Raw genomic sequence first — 19858 nt, forward strand, 5'->3', positions numbered from 1 at the left:
CTGCCTGTGCCCTTCCCCCTGCCCACACCCTGCCCCAGCCAAGCACTCATCTGCTTTCTGTCACTGCACTTTAGTCTGGAATTGTATGTAAAGAGAGTTTTACAGTATGCGCTCTTTTTGTGAGGCTTTTTTACTTGTTTTGAGATTCATTCAAGTGATAACATTTTGGAGCCTTTACTTTTTGGACCCCGTACTGTTCCATTCCATTATCTATCATAGTTTGTTTTTTTATTAACCTGTTGATGAATATATGGATTGTTTTCAGTTGGGGCTGTTACAAATAAGGCTACAATAGACATTTATAAACAAGGCTTTGTGTGTACATATGTTTTCATTCCTTTTGGATAAATACCCAGGAATGGAGTAGATGGCTCATTCGCTCGGCATTGGTTTATCTTTTTAAGAAATGATAGAGCTGTAAAGTAATTAGCCTTCAACTAATAAAAATAAATAAAAAAAAGAAAGAAAGAAATGACAGAGCTGTGTTCCATAGCTGTCCCCTTGCATCCCCACTTGCAGTGGTCACAGCTCCTGCTGCTCCACACCATTGCTGGCACTTGATACCATCAGTCTTTTTAATGTTAACCATTCCAAGTTTGGTAGTAGAATCTTCCTGTGGATTTACTTCACATTTCCTTAGTGACTAATGGTGTCAAACATCTTTTCAAGTGTGTATGTTTCTTCAGTGAAGGGTCTGTTCAAGTCTTTTGCCCATTTTCTTAATTGGATTGATTTATTGAGTTGAGAGTTCCTTGGACAGAAGTCTTTATCAATATGTAACTTGCAAATACATCCTTCCAGTTTGTAGCTTGTCTTTTTGTTCTCCTAATAGTATCTTTTGAAAAGCAAAAGTTTAAAACCTTTTATATTGTTGAGTTACGGACCTTGTTTTTAGTGTTGTTCCTACAAAATCTTTTAATCCAGGGTCACAAATGTTTTCTACTCTTTAAGTTGTATTTTTTTTTTTTAATTTAAAATTTATTTTTGGCTGCACCAGCTATTCATCGCTGTGCGCGGGCTTTCTCTAGTTGGGGCGAGTGGGAGCTGCTCTTGGTTGTGGCGTGGACTTTCTCCTAGGAGCGTGGACTTCAGTAGTTGCAGCACTCAGGCTCGGTCAGAGCTGCTCTTGGTTGTGGTGCGTGGATTTTTCTCTAGGGGCATGGACTTCAGTAGCTGTAGCACTTCAGGCTCAGTAGTTACCGCCTGAGGGCTTAGTTGCTCTGCAGCGTGTGAGATCTTGCCAGACCTAGATCAAACCCGTGTCCCATGCGTTGGCAGGCAGATTCTTAACCACTGTATTACCAGGAAAGTCCCAGTTACATGGTTTTACATTTTTTAGGTCTGTGGTCCATTTTTAATTAATTTTTGTATGTGGTGTGAGGTGTGAAGCAGAGTTCTTCCCCTCCCCCCGAGCACATGTATTAATAGATACGCAGTTGTTCCAGTAGCATTTGTCAGATAGACTCTCCTTGCCCTTCCCTACTGCACTGCCTTTGTGCCTTTGCCAGAATCATTTGTCTCTGAGTATGTGGGTTTGTCCCTGGACTGTCTCTTCTCCATCAGTCTGTTTGGACAACAAAACCACACTGTTTTAATTACTGTAAATAATCCTTTAAAAGCAGGTAGTATCGCTTCTCGGCCTTTTGGCTAAGATCAAGTGTAGTATCTGTTCTTATCAGTTTAATATCTGATACGTCCTCTATCCGAGGACAATATATTAAATGGATTTTTGGAGCAGGGAGTTGGAATAGGAGCTTGCTCCGTCCACTCCACGCATCGACCTGGTATTGCAGTACTTCCAGGAACGGTGCACCCCCTTAAAAAAAAAAAAAAAAAAAGCAGGTAGTATTATTTAGCCTCCCAATTTTGTTTTTTTTCAGACTTATTTTGGCTGTTCTAGGTCCTTTCCATTTCCATGCAAATTCAGGTGACCTGGTCAATTTCTGTATTGTGTGCTGAGATTTTTATTGGAATTTCATTGACTCTGTAGATGAGTTGGAGAAGATTGACATCTTGGCTTGCTGATCATGACGTGTTATATGTCTCTGCTTGTTCAGATCTTTAATCTCTCTTGACTGTGTTTTTCACTGTATTTTTCAGTTTTCAGCTTGCTGGCTTTTTGCATCTTCTGTTCAATTTATCATTAAGTATTTCATATTTTTTGTGCTATTGTAAAAGTGTGTGTTAGTCACTTAGTCGTGTCTGATTCTTTGTGACCTCATGGACTATAACCTACCAGGCTCCTTGGTCCATGGGATTCTCCACGCAAGAATACTACTGTAAGTGGTTCTTAAAAATTCAATCTGCAACTATTTGTTACTAATAGATAGAAATATATTAACTTTTATAAATTGGTATCATACCCTGAAAGCTTATTAAGCTCACGTATTAGTTTTAGAAGCTATTTTGTAGATTCCATTGGATGTTCTACATGGATTGGTGTTATCTGTGAATAAATCCAGTTTTATTTCCTATCCAATCTAGTTCCTTTTATTCTTTATCTTGCCTCATTGCACTGAATAGAACTTTCATTACAAAGGTGAACAGATGTGGTAAGAGCAAATATCTGACTGATGTGGGGTGGGGGTGGGCATCGTCTTTTGCCATTAAGTACAGTGGTGCTCTTGGTTTTGTGTTTGTGGCCTTTGCTGGGCGGACCAGATCCCTTTCTGTTGCGATCTGCTCAGAGTTTTAAGGAGGAACAGTTAAAGAGAAATTTGTCATGCTTTTTCTTCATCTGTAGCAGTGGTTGTATTTTTTTTTTGTATTGTATTGTATTTTGTGTGTGTGTGTTAAGATGAATTATATTGATTTTTAAAAAATGTTTAACCAACCTTAAATTCCTGGGGTACGCCTCACCGCATCAGGATGTAATACATTTCTCATATGTTATTGGATTGGATTGGCCATAATTCTGCTTAGAATTTGTACACCTGCATTCATGAGGGATGTTGGTATGTAGTTTTATTTTGATGTTTTCCCTCCTACTGAATTTTTGGGAAGAGTTTATTTCTTCCTTAAATGAAAAATGAAGCCCTCTGAGTGTAGAATATTGATTGTGGGGAAGTTGTCAGCTACAGTTTGTTTGGTTTTTTTATATAGGGCTACCCAGGTTTATTTCTTCTTGAAAGAGCTTTGGTTTCTTATGTCTTTACTTACGTACTTTGTCCATTTCATCTAAATTGTCCAAGTTATTGCATAGAATTGCTCATAGTACTCTATTAATCCTTTTAGTATCTATAAAATTTGTTGTCATGTCATATCACTCATTCCTGTTGTTGGTAATTCCTGTCTTCTCTCCCCGCCTCCCCCTAGTCGGTCTGGGTAGACGTTTGTCAGTTTTATTCATCTCAAAGAACCAGTATTTGGATAATAAGTCAGATCCTATAGTCTCTGCCTTTAATTCAGGCATTTAGAATGTTAACTTTTACTATGGTAATTAATATGGTTAGATTTGAGTCTCTCACCTTGCTATTTGTTTGAGACTAGCTTTCGACTTACAGGAAAATTGAGCAGATGGAGTATAGAGAGTTCCCGCAGACCCAGCATTCATTTTCTCCTGTTAACACCTTATATTCATATGATGCATTTGCCACAGTTTCTGAACCAGGATTGGTACATTTCACCTATTGACATTTTTCTGTCCCAGAACACCATGTTACATGTAGTGACTTGTGTTCTTAGGCTCTCTTGCCTGTAACAAGCTTCTTAGACGTTACTTGTTTTTGATGACCTTGATAATTTTGAGGAGTACTGCTCAGTTATTTTGCATGATACTGGAATTTGTGTGATGTTTTTCTCATCATGGTGGGTTTGAGGGAAGGAATACCACAGAAGTCAAGAGCTGTTTTCATCCCATCACATTAAGAGTACATGCTGCCAGCATGATTTATTGCTGCTGTTGTTGACCGTGACCAGCTGGCTGAAGTAGGTTTATTATTAGCTTTCTCAACTGTGAAGTTACTCTTTTTTTTTTCCCTCTACTTGTGGTCCTGTCACTGTGCCAGCCTACACTTCAGGAGTGTCCATGAGGTGTTCATGAGGGCAGAGCAGGAGGCGTGAGCGCCTTCCTTCCTTTGATGTGATTCTTCCTCGGCCTCAGGGAGTCCTCGTGCCTGTGCGATGCAGGAAACATGCGCCTGCCTCCAGGGGCTCCTTGCACCTCTGGGTGCCCTTCTGGTGTGCTCTGTCCCTGCATTGTCCCACACCCTGGACTCAGGGACCCTTAGGCTTCTGTCTGCTCCCTGAGCCCGGGCCATCCTTGTGTTTCTCTCAGGAACTAATGCTCTACATCTAGAAAACTGGTTTGATTGTTTTTTTAATAAGAAAGATATTTAAAATCCACCATGTGCCAGAGGTACTTGGGACTCAGTGCATACGATTGGTGAAAGCCCCTGCTCTGTGGGTGCTTACATCCATTCGGGCAGAGACAGACTGTTTTCATACACAGAATACACTTATGTTCACATTATATATGTGAGAGGGTGATGCACACCATGGAGAAGACAGGTCATGATAAGTACAGTAGTGGGAGGTTACAGGTTTTTTTCTCTTTTTATTTAGGTGTAATTGACAAGTAAATGTTAATTATTGTTAAGGTGTATAGCAACATGATGGTTTAATAGCTATCACCTCACATATTTTTTTTCCCATTGGAATGCTAAGAACACTTAAGATCTACTCTCTTAGCAAAGTTCAAGTATACAGTACAGCATTATTAACTGTAGTCACCATGCTGTACAGTAGAGCCCAGAGTTTATGTCTTACAACTGAACGTTTGTACTCTTAAACCAGCATCTTTCCATTTCCTGCCTCCAACCCCTGGCAGCCACAGCTCTACCCTCTGGTTCTGTGTGTTCACAACTTTTTTAGATTCCGCATATAAGTGGCATTGTGTAGTTTTGGGGAGTTCTTTCTGACTTATGTCACTTAGCACAGTATTCTCTAGATTCATCCATGTTGTTGTGTATGGCAGGGTTTCTTGTGGAATAATATTCCACTGTGTATATATATTGTATGTATATTTGTTGTTTAGTCACTAAATCGTGTCTGACTCTTTTGTGACCCCATATGCACCTGCCTCCAGGGGTTTCGCACGCCTCTGGGCACCCTCCTGGTATGCCCTGTCCCTGCATTATTCCACGCCCTGGACTAAATATAGATAAACACACACAGACATGGCACATTTTTTTTATCCATTCATCCATTGATAGACACGTGGGTGGTTTCCATGTCTTGGGTATTATAAATAATCCTTGTGTGAACATGGAGGTACAGACAGATCTTTGAGACTCTGATTTCCTTTCTTTTGTGTGTATGCCCAGTAGTAGGATTCCTCGATCATGTGGTTGTGCTATTTTAATTTTATGAAGAATCTCCACACTTTTCCATGGTGGCTGTGCCAGTTTACATCCCCACCAGTAATACATGGGGCAGAGCGGAGCGGGTGGTGGCTCTCCCTTTTCTTTACATCCTTGCCACATTTGTTATTTGTTACCTTTTTTTTGGATAACAACAATTCTGACAGGTGAGCAGTGATCCTCATTTTGGTTTTTGTCTTGCAGTCCCCTAATGATGAGAGATGTTGAACATCTCATGTGCTGCTTGGCTATCTATATGTCTTCTTTGAAAAAAATGTCTATTTAAGTCCTTTACCCATTGTTTCTTTTAATCATAGGTTGTTTTTTGTTTTTTTTTGCTACTGAGTTGTATGAGTTCCTTATGTATTATGGATATTAACCCCTCATCAGGTACATGATTCGTAAATATTTTCTCCTGTTCAATGGGTTGTTTTTTCATTTTGTTGATGGTATCCTTTACTGTACAAAAGTGGTGGGTTTTTTTTGAGATTTTTTTAAATTTATTTTTTTGTTGAAGGATAATTGCTTTACAGAATTTTGTTGTTTTCTGTCAAACCTCTACATGAATCAGCCATAGGTATACAAATATCCCCTCCTTTTTGAACTTCCCTCCCATCTCCCGCCCCATCCCACCCCTCTAGGTTGATACAGAGCCCCTGTTTGAGTTTCCTGAGCCATACAGCAAATTCCCATTGCCTATCTGTTTTACATATGGTAATGTAAGTTTCCATGTTACTCATTCCATACATCTCACCCTCTCCTCCCTTCTCCCCATATCCATAAGTCTATTCTCTATGTCTGTTTTCTCCATTGCTGCCCAATAAATAAATTCTTCAGTACCATTTTTCTAGATTCTGTGTATATGCATTAGAATACAATATTTATCTTTCTCTTTCAGACTCACTTAACTCTCTATAATAGGTTCTAGGTTCATCCACCTCATCAGAACTGACTCAAATGCACTCCTTTTCATGGCTGAATAAATACTCCATTGTGTATATGTACCACAACTTCTTTATCCATTCATCTGTCGATGGACATCTAGGTTGCTTCCATGTCCTAGCTATTGTAAATAGTGCTGCAGTGAACAATGGTATGCATGTGTCTTTTTCAATTTTGGTTTCCTCAGGTATATGCCTAGGAGTGGGATTGCTGGGTCATATGGTGGTTTTATTCCTAGTTTTTTAAGGAATCTCCATGCCATCTTCCATAGTGGCTGTAACAATTTACATTCCCACCAACAGTGCAAGAGCGTTCCCTTTTCTCCACACCCTCTCCAGTATTTATTGTTTGTAAACTTTTTGATGATGGTCATTCTGACTGGTGTGAGGTGATATCTCATTATGGTTTTATTTTCCATTTCTCCAATAATGAGTGATGTTGAGCATCTTTTCATGTGTTTGTTAGCCATCTGTTTGTCTTCTTTGGAGAAATGCCTGTTTAAGTCTTTTCCCACTTTTTGATTGGGTTGTTTGTTTTTCTGGCATTGAGTTATTTGAGATGCTTTTATATTTTGGAAATTAATCCATCGTCAGTTGTTTCATTTGCTATTACTTTCTCCCATTCTTAGGGTTGTCTTTTCATCTTGCTTATAGTTTCCTTTGCTGTGCAAAAGCTATTAAGTTTAATCAGGTCCCACTTGTTTACTTTTGTCTTTCTTTCTGTTACCCTAGGACATGGGTTATAGAGGATCTAGCTTTGATTTATGTCATTGAGGGTTCTGCCTATGTTTTCCTCTAAGAGTTTTATATTTCTGGTCTTAGGTTTAGGTCTTTAATCCATTTTGAGTTAATCTTTGTGTATGGTGTTAGGAAGTGTTCTAATTTCATTCTTTTACATGTAGCTGTCCAGTTTTCCCAGCACCATTTATTGAAGAGGCTGTCTTTGCCCCATTGTATACTCTTGCCTCCTTTGTCAAAAATAATGTACCCAGAATGCATGAGTTTATTTCTGGGTTTTCTGTCTTGTTCCATTGGTCTATATTTCTGTTTTTGTGCCAGTACCATACTGTCTTAATGTCTGTAGCTTTGTAGTATAATTTAAAGTCAGGAAGGTTGATTCCTCCAGCTCCATTCTTCTTTTTCAAGACTGCTTTGGCTATTTAGGGTCTTTTATGTTTCCATATGAATTGTGAAATTTTATGTTCTAGTTCTGTGAAAAATGCTATTGGTAATTGGATAGAGATTGCATTGAATCTGTAGATTGCATTTGGTAGTATAGTCATTTTCACAATATTGACTCTTCCTACCCAAGAACATGGAATATCTCTCCATCTGTTTGTGTTGTCTTTGATTTCTTTCATTAGTGTCTTATAATTTTCTGTGTACAGTTCTTTTGTCTCAGGCAAGTTTATTCCTAGATAATTAATTCTTTTGTTGCAATGGTGAATGGGATTGATTCCTTACTTTCTGATTTTTCATTGTTGTGTATAGAAATGCAAGTTATTTCTGTGTATTAATTTTGTATCTTGTAACTCTGCTAAATTCACTAGTAATTAGCTGTAGTAATTTTCTGATAGTATCTTTAGGGTTTCATAGGTACAGTATCATGTCATCTGCATACAGTGAGAGCTTTACTACTTCTTTTCTAGTAATTTTCTGATAGTATCTTTAGGGTTTCCTAGGTATAGTATCATGTCATCTGCAAACAGTGTGAGCTTTGCTTCTTTTCTGATCTGGATTCCTTTTATTTCTTTTTCTTCTCTGATTGCTGTAGCTAGGATTTCAAGAACTATGTTGAATAATAGTGGTGAAAGTGGACACCCTTGTCTTGTTCCTGATCTTGAGGGAATGCTTTCAGTTTTTCACCATTGAAAGTAATGTTTACTGTAGGCTTATCATATGGCCTTTACTATGTTGAGGAAGCTCCTTCTATGCCCATTTTTTGAAGAGTTTTAATCATAAATGGGTGCTGAATTTTGTCAAAGGCTTTTTCTGCATCTGTTGAGAATATCATATGGTTTTTATCTTTCAGTTTTTTAATATGGTGCATCACATTGATTGATTTGTTTGTACTGAAGAATCCTTGCATTCCTGGAATAAACCCAGCTTGATCATGGTGTATGAGCTTTTTATTTTCCCCCCCAAGAATTCAGTTTTTTATTTCATCATTTCTTGCATTTGAAGTACTCCTTGGTGACATCCTTGGCCTGGGGCTCTTTCTCCTTAACCACCACACAACTGCAACCAACCACTCTATGGGGTTTTCCCTCTCTGTCAGTTTTACAGAGGCCTGCCCATTCCCCTAGTTTTTGTCGTCATCAGCATTAATCAGGTTGATTTGATGCTCAACACAAAGGGCCTCCACCAACTTGAAATACATAGGCTCATCACAGTTGGATGCAAGCACACACAGATGGGCTTGGCACTTGTTTAAGGCTTTGGCAGCTTCGTGAATTCCACGTGCTAAGCCATCGTGGATGAGGGCAGTGTTGAGCACCTCTTGCAGAGCAGTATTAATGTCCATTACACCTCCAGCAGCAATGCCTTCCTTGGCCATGGTGGTGGATTATGGGTGGAGCCGAATCTTGAATGCACCCGAACCTCTGCCTCTGCGCGGCTCCATGGCAGCAGGGAAAGAGCGAGCTTTTTGATGTGTCACTGAATTCTTTTCGCTAAAAGTTTGTTGAGGATTTTTGCATCCATGTTCATCAGTGATATTAGCCTGTAGTTTTCTTTTTTTGTGCTGTCTTTGTCTGGTTTTGGTATCAGGGTGATGGTGGCCTCGTAGAATGAGGTTGGAAGTGTTCTTTCCTCTGCAATTTTTTGAAAGAGTTTTAGAAGGATAGGCATTAGATCTTCTCTAAATGTTTGATAGAATTCTCCTGTGAAGCCGTCTGGTCCTGGGCTTTCGTTTTTTTGGGAGATTTTTGATCACAGCTTCAATTTCAGTGCTTGTAATTGGATTGTTCGTAATTTCTATTTCTTCCTGGTTCAGTCTTGGGAGATTGAACTTTTCTAAGAATCTGTCCATTTCTTCCAGGTTATCCATTTTATTGCCATATAGTTGTTCATAATAGTCTCTTACAATCCTTTGTATTTCTGCATTGTCTGTTTTGACTTCTTTTCCATTTCTAATTTTGTTGATTTGATCCTTCTCTCTCTTTCTTGATGAGTCTGGCTAAAGGTTTGTCAATTTTGTTTATCTTCTCAAAGAACCAGCTTTTAGTTTTATTAACCTTTACTATTGTTTCATTTCTTTTTCATTCATTTGTGCTTGGATCTTTATGATTTCTTTCCTTCTACTAATTTTGGGTGTTTTTTTGTTTTTCTTTTTCCAGTTGTTTTAGGTGTAAAGTTAGGTTGTCATTTGATTTTTTTCTTGTTTCTTGAGGTGGGATTGTATTGCTATAAACCTCCCTCTTAGAACTGCTTTCGCTGCATCCCATAGGTTTTGAGTTATGTTTTCATTGTCATTTTTTTTCTAGAAATTTTTTGATGTCCCTTTTGATTTTTTCAGTAACCTGTTAGTTATTTAGAAACGTGTTGTTTAATCTCCATGTGTTTGTGTTTCTTACAGTTTTTTTCTTGTAATTGATATCTAGTCTCATAGCATTGTGATCGGAGAAGATGCTTGATACAACTTCAGTTTTCTTAAATTTACTGAGGTTTGATTTGTGACCCAAGATGTGGTCTATCCTGGAATATGTTCCATGTGCAGTTGAGAAGATGGTGTATTCTTTTGCATTTGGATGGGATGTCCTGAAGATATCAATGAGATCCATCTCATCTAATGTATCATTTAAGACTTGTGTTTTCTTATAATTTTCTGTTTTGATGATCTGTCCATTAGTGTGAGTGGAGTGTTAAAGTCTCCTACTATTATTGTGTTACTGTCAATTTCTCCTTTTATGTCTGTTAGTGTTTGTCTTATGTATTGAGGTGTTCCTATGTTGGGTACATAGATATTGCACCCAAGAGGGTGTCTTCCTCTTGGATTGATCGCTTGATCATTATGTAGTGTCCTTCCTTATCTCTTGTAATCTTCTTTAAGATCTATTTTGTCTGATATGAAGATTACTACTACAACTTTCTTTTGCTTCCCATTTGCATGGAATATAGTTTCCATCCTCTCACTTTCAGTCTGTATGTGTCTTTAGGTCTGAAATGGGTTTCTTATAGACCCATAGCATATATATTGGTTTTTGTTTTTGTATCTATTCAGCCAATCTATGTCTTTCATTGGAGCATTTAATCCGTTTGCATTTAAATTAATTATTGATATATATTTTCCTGTTGCCATTTTCTTAATTGTTTGGGGTTGATTTTGTAGATCTTTTTTCTTCTCTTTTGTTTTTTGACTATAGAAGTCCCTTTAACATTTGTTGTAAAGCTGGTTTGGTGGTACTGAATTCTCTTAACTTTTGCTTGTCTGAAAAACTTTTTATTTCTCCATCAATTTTGAATGAGATCCTTGCCTAGGAACTGTAATCTTGATTGTAGATTTTTCCCTTTCAGTACTTTAAATATATCCTGCCATTGTCTTCTGGCCTGCAGAGATTCTGCTGAAAGATCAGCTGTTAAGGGTACAGGGTTTCCCTTGTATGTTGCTTGTTGCTTCTCCCTTGCTGCTTTTAATATTCTTTCTTTGTGTTTAGTCTTTGTTAGTTTGATTAGTATGTGTCTTGGCGTGTTTCTCCTTGGGTTTATCCTGTATGGGACTCTTTGTGCCTCTTGGAATTGATTGGTTATTTCCTTTTCCATGTTGGGGAAATTTTCAACTATAATCTCTTCAAAAATTTTCTCATACCCTTTCTTTTTCTCTTCTTCTGGGACCCCTATAATTCGAATGTTGGTGTGTTTGATATTGTCTGAGAGGTCTCTGAGACGATCCTCAATTCTTTTCATTCTTTTTACTTTATTCTGCTCTTCAGAAGTTATTTCCACCATTTTATCTTCCAGCTCACTGATTCGTTCTTCTGTTTCAGATATTCAGCTATTGAGTCCTCCTAGAATATTTTTAATTTCAGTAATTGTGTTGTTTGTCTCTGTATGTGTATTCTTTAATTCTTCTGGGTCTTTGTTCATTGATTCTTGCATTTTCTCCATTTTGTTTTCAAGGTTTTTGATCGTCTTTACTATCATTATTCTGAGTTCTTTTTCAGGTAGTTTTCCTATTTCCTCTTCATTTATTTGGACTTCTTTGTTTCTAGTTTGTTCCTTCATTTGTGTAGTATTTCTCTGCCTTTTCATTTTTTTTTTTTTTTAACTTACTGTGTTTGAGGTCTCCTTTTCCCAGGCTTCAAGGTTGAATTCTTTCTTCCTTTTGGTTTCTGCCCTCCTAAGGTTGGTCCAGTGGTTTGTATAAGCTTCATATAGAGTGAGATTTGTGCTGAGTTTTTGTTTGTTTGTTTGTTTTTCCTCTGATGAGCAGTGCTGAGTGAGGTGGTAATCCTGTCTGCTGATGATTGGGTTTGTATTTTTGTTTTATTTGTTGGTTAGATGAGGAGTCCTGCACAGGGTGCTACTGGTGGTTGGGTAATGCCAGATCTTATATTCATGTGGTTTCCTTTGTGTGAGTTCACACTATTTAATACTCCCTGGGGTTAGTTCTCTGGTAGTCTAGAGTCTTGGAGTCAGTACTCCCACTCCAAAGGCTCAGGGCTTGATATCAAGTTTTGCGTGGTTCTGTATATTCTTTTCCTCTGGTCAGGTCCTCCTGTCCACTCTCAGTCCGTGTTCTGCATGCACTTCTGTGTCTGAAGGTGCATTCCTGATGTATCCATGGAGAGAGATGTACTCCACGTCCACCTACTCATCTGCCATCTTATTCTCCTGTACAAAACCTTTTTAATGGAATGTAGTCCCCATGTTTATTTTTGCTTTTGTTTCCTGTGCTTTGGGTGTCATATCCAAAAAGATTGTTGCCAAGTCTGATGGCTAGGACATTTTTTTACATTGGGTGTTTCTTTTTTTTTTTAGATATACAGTTTCAGCTCTTACATGTAAGTCATTAAGTTTCAGCTCTTACATGTAAGTCTTTAATTCATTTTGAGTTGGTTTTTGTATATGGGGTAAGATAAGGGTTCCATTAATTCTCTTGCATGTGGCTGTCAGTTTTCCCAGTATTATTTATTGAAGAAATTGTCCTTTCCCCTTAAGTAATCTTGGCAGCCTTGTTGAAGATCAGCTGGTCACATACATGTCGGTTTATCTCTGGGTTCTCCATTCTATTCCATTGGTCTGTATGTCTGTTGTATGCCAGTAGCATACTTTTTTGATAACTGTAACTTTTCAAAGTAGTTTGGAGTCAGGAAGTGTGATGCTTCCAGCTTTGTTCTTCTTACTCAAGATTTTTTTCGCTATTCAGAGTCTTTTGGTTCCATGCAAATTCTAAGGTTGTTTGATGTACTTATGCAAAAAATGCCATTGGAATTTTGATAAGAAGTGATTGCATTGAATCTGTAGATTGCTTGGAATATTTTTACATGGAGATTTTCACAGTATTCTTTTAACCCAAGAACATGGGGATATCTTTTCATTTACTTGTCTTTAATTTCTTTTATCAGTAGCTTCGGGTTTTCAGCTCACAGATCTTTCTCCTTTTGGTTATATTTATTCCTGGGTATTTAATCCTTTGACTTGTAGTTGTGAGTGGGATTGTTATCTTAGTTTCTTCTTCAGATAGTTTGTTGTTAGTGTACAGAAATACTGCTGGTGGTGTATCACAGGTCAGGTAGGCTTTCTTCTTTATTCTTCATTATTTTTTCTTTGTGTTCCTCTAGCTGACTAATTTCACATGACCTGTTTTCCAGCTTGCTGATTATTCCTTCTGCGTTGAGTCTGCTTGTGCCCTTGGTTTTCTCCTTTGTGTCCGATTCTACCTATTTACTGTTTACTTGTTTGGCTATTGATTGCCTCCTTCTAAGAGCAGAGACTGCCTCTTTTAGGCTGAGTAAGCAGCTCTACTGGAGCTTCCCAGGTGGCTTAGTGCTAAAGAACCTACCTGCCAGTGCAGGAGATGCAGGAGACATGGGCTTGATCTCTGGGTTAGAAAGATCCCCTCGAGAAAAGCATGGCAACCCACTCCAGTATTCTTGTCTGGAGAATCCAATGGACAGAGGAGCCTGGCGGGCTGCAGTTCAGAGGGTCACAAAGATCAGACATGAGTGAGCACACAGCACACACACAGGCAGCTCTGCAGCAGGGCCTGGCACGCAGGAGGTGTCTCAGGAGACAGTGCTATCCATTCAGTAGGGACTTGAACGTGTGTGCAGGAGAGCCCTTTCTGGATGAAGGGATGGAATGTGGCTGGCTTCAAGGCCTATTTCTAATTTTCAGTCTCATTAGGTCTGTTAGTTTTGTTTGTTTTGGTTTCATTTTTTCCTGATGGGGGATAGATTTTATTGAAGCTCTTTATATAAAATACATACTGTCTCTTTGTCATCAGTTTTTCCACTTTGTCTTTGCTTTTTGATGGTCTTTAACTTTGACTTCTAAAATGCAAGTGTCTCCTGTTAGAAAATCCTACATGTATTACTAGTATGCCATGCAAATCTATATAGTAGTGTCTAAAAACTCTTTAGTAAAAAAAAAAAAAAAAAATACTCTTTAGTTACTTTATTTCCTTTATATTTATTATAGTCTTAGCATCTTGTCTGCTTGTAGGTCACCTGAAAATCCTTTTTGAATTGAGACAAGCTTTCCTGCTAAACTTTGCTAATAAATCTAACTCCTCAGGTTTTTTCAAACTGTTTTTGTTTGGGGGGTAATGGATTTTTCGTTTCGTTTTGCTTGCCTATATGAATTCCTTGTAAAATAATTGTTTTTATATTTGCTGTTATGTAGATAAATTACTATGTATATTGAAACCATTAAAATTGCTATACTGAATCAAGTGCTTGGTGAATTTAAGCCATTTTTTCTTTGCCTTTATATAGGAGGGAATGAATCTCAACCAGAAAGCCAGGAAGACCCCCGGGAAGTACTTAAAAAGACATTGGAATTCTGCTTGTCTAGGTAAGGATGGTAGTGTTTTTCTAGCACCTGGTACCTACATCTGTATAGATGTAGTACTTCATATGTTAACATCTGTGTCTGTACCTCCACCTGTAGGAAGTCAAGGTCTCCTATCGCCATCCCCTGCCCCTGGAATCAGACTTTGGGGGTGGGTCCATAGGTGGTCAGTCTCACAGGTGGTGGTGTGGGTCATGTTGTTGGTTACTTTCCTGCTTTTCCAGCCTCTGCTGCATAAGCTGGGAGGCCAGGGGTGGAGCCATAGCCTCTCTGATGGCTGTTCAACCCGAACCACAAACACTCTGGGTACCAGCTTTTCTTGGCCTTTTCACGTTTTTCTTACTTTCTCATTCTCTCAGCTGGGTTTACTTACTTTAAGAAGTTGTGTTTCTATTTTTAATAAGCTTCTCAAACACTTTCTTAGAACAAAGATAAGCTAGAAATAATTTTTAAAGATTTACTTGCTTACTGATTTTGATTGTATAAAGTGCAGTCTACTTGCTCTCTCTGCTTCTCCAGATGTCTTTGGCAAAATTGACCCAAGGTCAGAGAGATGGCAAATAGCAGAGTACATTGTACACACTCATTCCTCTCGTGAAGCTTCCTTTTAATAAAGCTGTGAAAATTTTTTTTAAAAAAGCTGTGAACTAAGAAAGATTGTCTTCTCTTTGCAGGGAGAACCTTGCTAGTGACATGTACCTTATATCTCAGATGGACAGTGACCAGTACGTGCCAATCACCACAGTAGCTAACCTGGACCACATCAAGAAGCTCAGCACCGACATGGACCTGATTGTTGAGGTGCTGAGATGTAAGTGGACTGTAGTCCAGGCTGTGTCGTCCATGGTCCAGACGGCATTTTTCTGGGCAGCATGACACTTAGAGGCACAGCCATTTGTGCTAAGGACTCAATGGCAAGTGGTGCCTTTGTCACCCTTCAGACTTTCTGACAGTTTGGTGAGGCGCACATCGCACTGGGCGTCAGTGTGCTGTGGAACCACAGTCTCAGATGCATCCTAGGTTATGGGTGCTGAGAGTCGAACAGGCTAGTGGGAAGAGTGTGAATGAGAGGTGCAGTCAAGAGCTCTTCAAAAAAAAAAAAAGAGCTCTTCAGGGTGAAGGAGCGTGCATGTGAATCGGCACGCCCTGTCAGAGGAGTTCTTTTCAAATTCCTGCTTCCTGCTAAAGTATTGGTGATATATTATTGTGTTGTTCCTTAACAGCACATTGTGAATCAAGTTATTTCTTGGTTTCATGGTTACTTGAGAGACCCATGGGAGCTCAGGAAGGGTGGATATTTTAGGTGTGAACTTCCTGGTGCACTTTGCAGACGGAGGTTCCACAACTTTACCATTGTATTTGTTTTTAAAAGCCACTGTACTGAGATATAATTGACACATCGTGAACTTTGTGTATTTAAAGGGTACAGTTGAGTTGATCATCCCATGTGCATTGACAAAAGCTTTACCACAGTCAGGGTTACAGACACTACTGCCTAGGGTCTCCTGGTGCCCCTGCAAGGCCTCCTTCACAGAGGGGCTATTCTAGGTTTTCTAGCAGGTGTGTGATGGTGTCTCATTGTGGTTTTAATTTCTATTTCTTTAGCGCCTGATGACATCGAGCCATCTTTCAGGTGCTTCTTTGCTGAGGTGTCTATTCAGATGCCTCACTTCTGTTTTCTTTTTCTTTTATTTTTTGAGTTTTCTTACAGCTGAGATTTGAGGGGCATGTGTATATGTGCAGTTTGAGATATGTGATCTATATTTAAGTCCTTACTAGAAATATGACTTGCAAATATATTCTCCCAGTCTGTGGCTTCTCTTTGTTCTCCTAATAGTGTCTTTTGAAAAGCAGAGTTTTGAATTTTTTTATATAGACCAGTTTATTAATTTTTTTCTTTTATGGATCTTACTTTTGGTGTTGTATCTAAGAAATCTTTGCTTAATCCAAGGTCGCATTTCTGGGGTTTTCTCCCAGAAGTTTGTAGTTTTAGGGCTTACACTGTTAGGTTTGTGGTCCATTGTCAGCTGATTTTTGTATGTGGTGTGGGCTGTCTACCCCCCTTACATGTCCATGTGCTGCTGTTCCACTCCATTTATTGAGAAGGCTCTGCTTTCCCCAGGGCACTGCCTTTGGACCAGTTGTCAGGGTAAACTCCCTGGTGGTTTCTCTCTGGGCCGTGTATCTATCCTCCATCTGTCTGTCTTGATGCCGTTGCTGCAGTGTGTGGATGGTACTGGCTTTACTGTGTCGTCATTCTTAGAGTAGTTGTGAATCTCCATCTTGGTCTTGGCTCCTCTAAGTGCTTGGCATTTCCATGTGATTTTCAGAAATCAACATTTTGTTTTTTCAAAAGATTCTATTGGTATTTTTAGTTGGGCTTCATAGGCTGGATTAGAAAGTATTGTCTTAAGTGTTTCAGAAGAGTTTGTACTGTAGAATAGGTGTTACTTCTTTCTTAATGTTTGGTAGGATTTTCCAGAAACCTTGTGAGCCTTGAGTGGTCTTCTGTCACAGATCCTACTTCCTAAACGTGAGCTTTGGTGCTAAGGAATGTTTCAATTTCATGTAGCTTGTCTAATTTATTAGCCTGAACTTTTTCATAGTATTCCCTTATCATCCTCTCAAATTAGTGAACCCATCATGAAATGATGATTCTATTCCTGGGGGTGGTAATGCGTGTCTGCACAGGGGTGCACAGCTCTGGGCCCTGGTTGTGATGTTGCTGTGTGGTGACCTGAGTCTGCCTGTGATAAACTCTCAACAGAGTGACTCCAGAAAATAAAACCTTACAAAAAGGAGGTAAGGTAAAAGCTAGCGAAACCTGAGTTGGGCCTGTCCCCATGCTGGCTGGCAGTGTTGACCCTTGTTTTGATGGTGGACTGTGGTCATGGAAGATCCATCACTAGGGGAGGCTGAGGGAACAGTGTTTGGCAGCTTCTCTGAGTTCAGAATTAAGCTGTAAGGAGACAGGGGACTTATAGAAAGGAGAAAACCTTTGTTTTGCATTGTAATGGGCTTGGGGTGGTTTAAGCTGTGGAGGGCCTGTGTCACAGAGTTGCCTCTATCGAAGCTCCTGCAGGACTCCCCAGAGCCCCTAAATGTAACAGGTAAGACTGGTCTGAACCTTTCCATAGCTTATGTGTTAAATTGCCACAGATTTGATGGTTTCCCCATTGTGTACAGCTTTCTTTAATGCGCCTGGCAATATGGTCTGATACGTCCTGCTGGAATATCTCCATCAGGTTGCAGTGGAATGCAGATGGTGGATTTATTTTAATATCTGTGTTCCATCCTTTTCTCTTCTCTTTACATACAGCTTTACCTTTAGTCCAAGTGGATGAGAAGGGAGAGAAAGTAAGGCCAAATCAGAACCGTTGCATAGTGATACTACGTGAGATACCCGAGTCCACCCCTGTAGAAGTAAGTCATTTTTCCTCTGTTTTTTGTTAAAATAGAGTTTATGGTAACTTCAGTATTTAGAAGTTAGAAAGAAAAAACGTTTCAATACTTAACTCATTTTGGAGTAAAAATGGTAAACCACCAAGTTGAGACAGAGAACACGTTCATGTTGAATAACTCTCAGAGCAAGTGTTTTCACAGTGAAGGGTGCTGTGCACACCAGCGTGGCTTGTGCTCAACTCGAGCCAACATGCCAGTGTCCGTGTGTTTCTCAGTCTGATTTGGTGGTTGATTTTTTCACTGTAAGTCATATTTTTCTATTTCTTTGTGCACCTGGCAAACTTAGGGTGGATGCCAGGCGTCTGGGGTTTGCTTTCTTGGGCACGGAGCATCCTGTGCTCCTTGCTGTGCATGCTCCTGAGCTGTTTGCGACTCACTTCAGTGACTTGGACCCGTGGAAGCAGATTGGCCTCGTCCTGGGCCAGTGCTTCCTGAGGGCTCCGCCTGTGGTCCTGAGTGAGCTCCGTTTTCCACTCCAGCTGCTAGAGACTCTCCCTGATCCTGGAGAACTCTGGGGGGGCGGTTCTCTCCACTCCAGGTCACTGTGTCCCAAGCACAGAGCCCTGGGGGATCCCCCTGAGCTCTGGAGCTTTGTACCAGGCCTGTGCCCACCCTCCTGGCAACACAGCCTGGAAGCCCCACCCATGAGTCAGGCACCCGTAGACCATCTATACCTGTTCTTCTTACAGAATGCTGTCCCGCACAGCCCAGGGTACACTGTCTGAAAGCCATTATTTCATGTATTTTATCTTTTGTTTGTAATTATCTTATGTGGGAGGGTAAATCTGGTTAATCTCATTTTTTGATTTCTTAAATTATCTTTCTCCCACTCTTAAGTTGTGTCGTTGTTAGCCTACTGGTATTTTCCCATTAATTTAATTACTGGTCTCTTGGGGTTTGGGAGAGCCATCAGTGGGTTGTGAGCTTACTTACTGTGGCAATGGGATCGTAATTCTGGAAGCTACTTCAGGTGCCTGCACAGCCACCTGGAGAGAGAGCCCTGGACTTCGGTGAGCTGGGGTTGTCTTTTCAGCATCTGTCCTTAAGAACAGGCCTCATGTTTCTTTAGTGAAGACAAACGGTGCTCAGTTGAGAATTAATTTCTAACTTCTCTGTTTCCTGTAGGAAGTAGAAGCACTATTTAAAGGAGATAACTTACCGAGATTTATAAACTGTGAATTTGCCTATAATGATAATTGGTTTATTACATTTGAAACAGAAGCTGATGCACAACAGGTAAGTTCTTCCTGTGCACCCCCTGCCCCATACCCTGTGAAGTGTAGTTTACCAGCACTTTGCAGTCAGTACACGGTAGGGCTCAGTGCGGGCACAGGGGTGACGATTGGCTCTGAGTCCAGTTCAGTCACTCAGTCGTGTCCAACTCTGTGCGACCCCATGAATCGCAGCATGCCAGGCCTCCCTGTCCATCACCAACTCCTGGAGTTTACTCAGATTCATGTCCATTGAGTCGGTGATGCCATCCAACCGTCTCATCCTCTGTGTCCCCTTCTCCTCCCGCCTTCAATCTTTCCCAGCATCAGGGTCTTTTCCAGTGAGTCAGTTCTTCGTATCAGGTGGCCAAAGTATTGGGGTTTCAGCTTCAACATCAGTCCTTCCGATGAACACTCAGGACTGATCTGCTTTAGGATTGGACTGGCTGGATCTCCTTGCAGTCCAAGGGACTCTCAAGAGTCTTCTCCAACACCACAGTTCAAAAATATCAATTCTTTGACACTTAGCTTTCTTTATAATCCAACTCTCACATCCATACATGAGTACTGGAAAAACTAGCTTTGACTAGATGGACCTCTGTTGGCGAAGTAATGTCTCTGCTTTTTAATATGCTGTCTAGGTTTGTCATAGCTTTTCTTCCAAGGAGCAAGCATCTTTTAATTTCACGGCTTCAGTCACCATCTGCAGTGAACCTAAAGTGCAGGGAAACCCTAAATAGGGGTGTGTGTGTGTGTGTGTGTGTGTGTAGACAGTTTTGTAGCAGTGTGCGGAGCATAGGCATTAGATTTTCTAAGGACATGTAACACAGGCAACCTAGGAAAACTGGTTCTGTTCTTATCTCTGTACAGA

At 39.9% G+C, this 19858-nt stretch overlaps 1 protein-coding gene, 1 non-coding gene and 1 pseudogene across 5 annotated transcripts in view; 2 read left to right on the forward strand and 1 right to left on the reverse strand.

The window, feature by feature from the left end:
- Nucleotides 1–19858, forward strand: part of LARP4B (La ribonucleoprotein 4B) — a 77077-nt gene that overhangs the window by 43267 nt on the left and 13952 nt on the right. For all 4 annotated transcript variants that reach the window (XM_043883178.1, XM_043883176.1, XM_043883175.1 and 1 more), the window contains 4 exons: nt 14239–14317; nt 14989–15125; nt 17634–17737; nt 18902–19012. In XM_043883178.1, coding sequence (XP_043739113.1) covers nt 14239–14317; nt 14989–15125; nt 17634–17737; nt 18902–19012 — 431 coding nt within the window. The remainder of the gene's footprint in view (nt 1–14238; nt 14318–14988; nt 15126–17633; nt 17738–18901; nt 19013–19858) is intronic.
- On the forward strand, nt 1628–1818 carry LOC122682349. Its single transcript, XR_006337360.1, has one exon. It is a non-coding gene; the product is annotated as a U2 spliceosomal RNA (small nuclear RNA).
- LOC122681276 lies at nt 8467–8916 on the reverse strand (annotated as a pseudogene).

The sequence above is a fragment of the Cervus elaphus genome, chromosome 23 (assembly GCF_910594005.1).
Source record: "Cervus elaphus chromosome 23, mCerEla1.1, whole genome shotgun sequence".
NCBI lineage: Eukaryota > Metazoa > Chordata > Mammalia > Artiodactyla > Cervidae > Cervus > Cervus elaphus.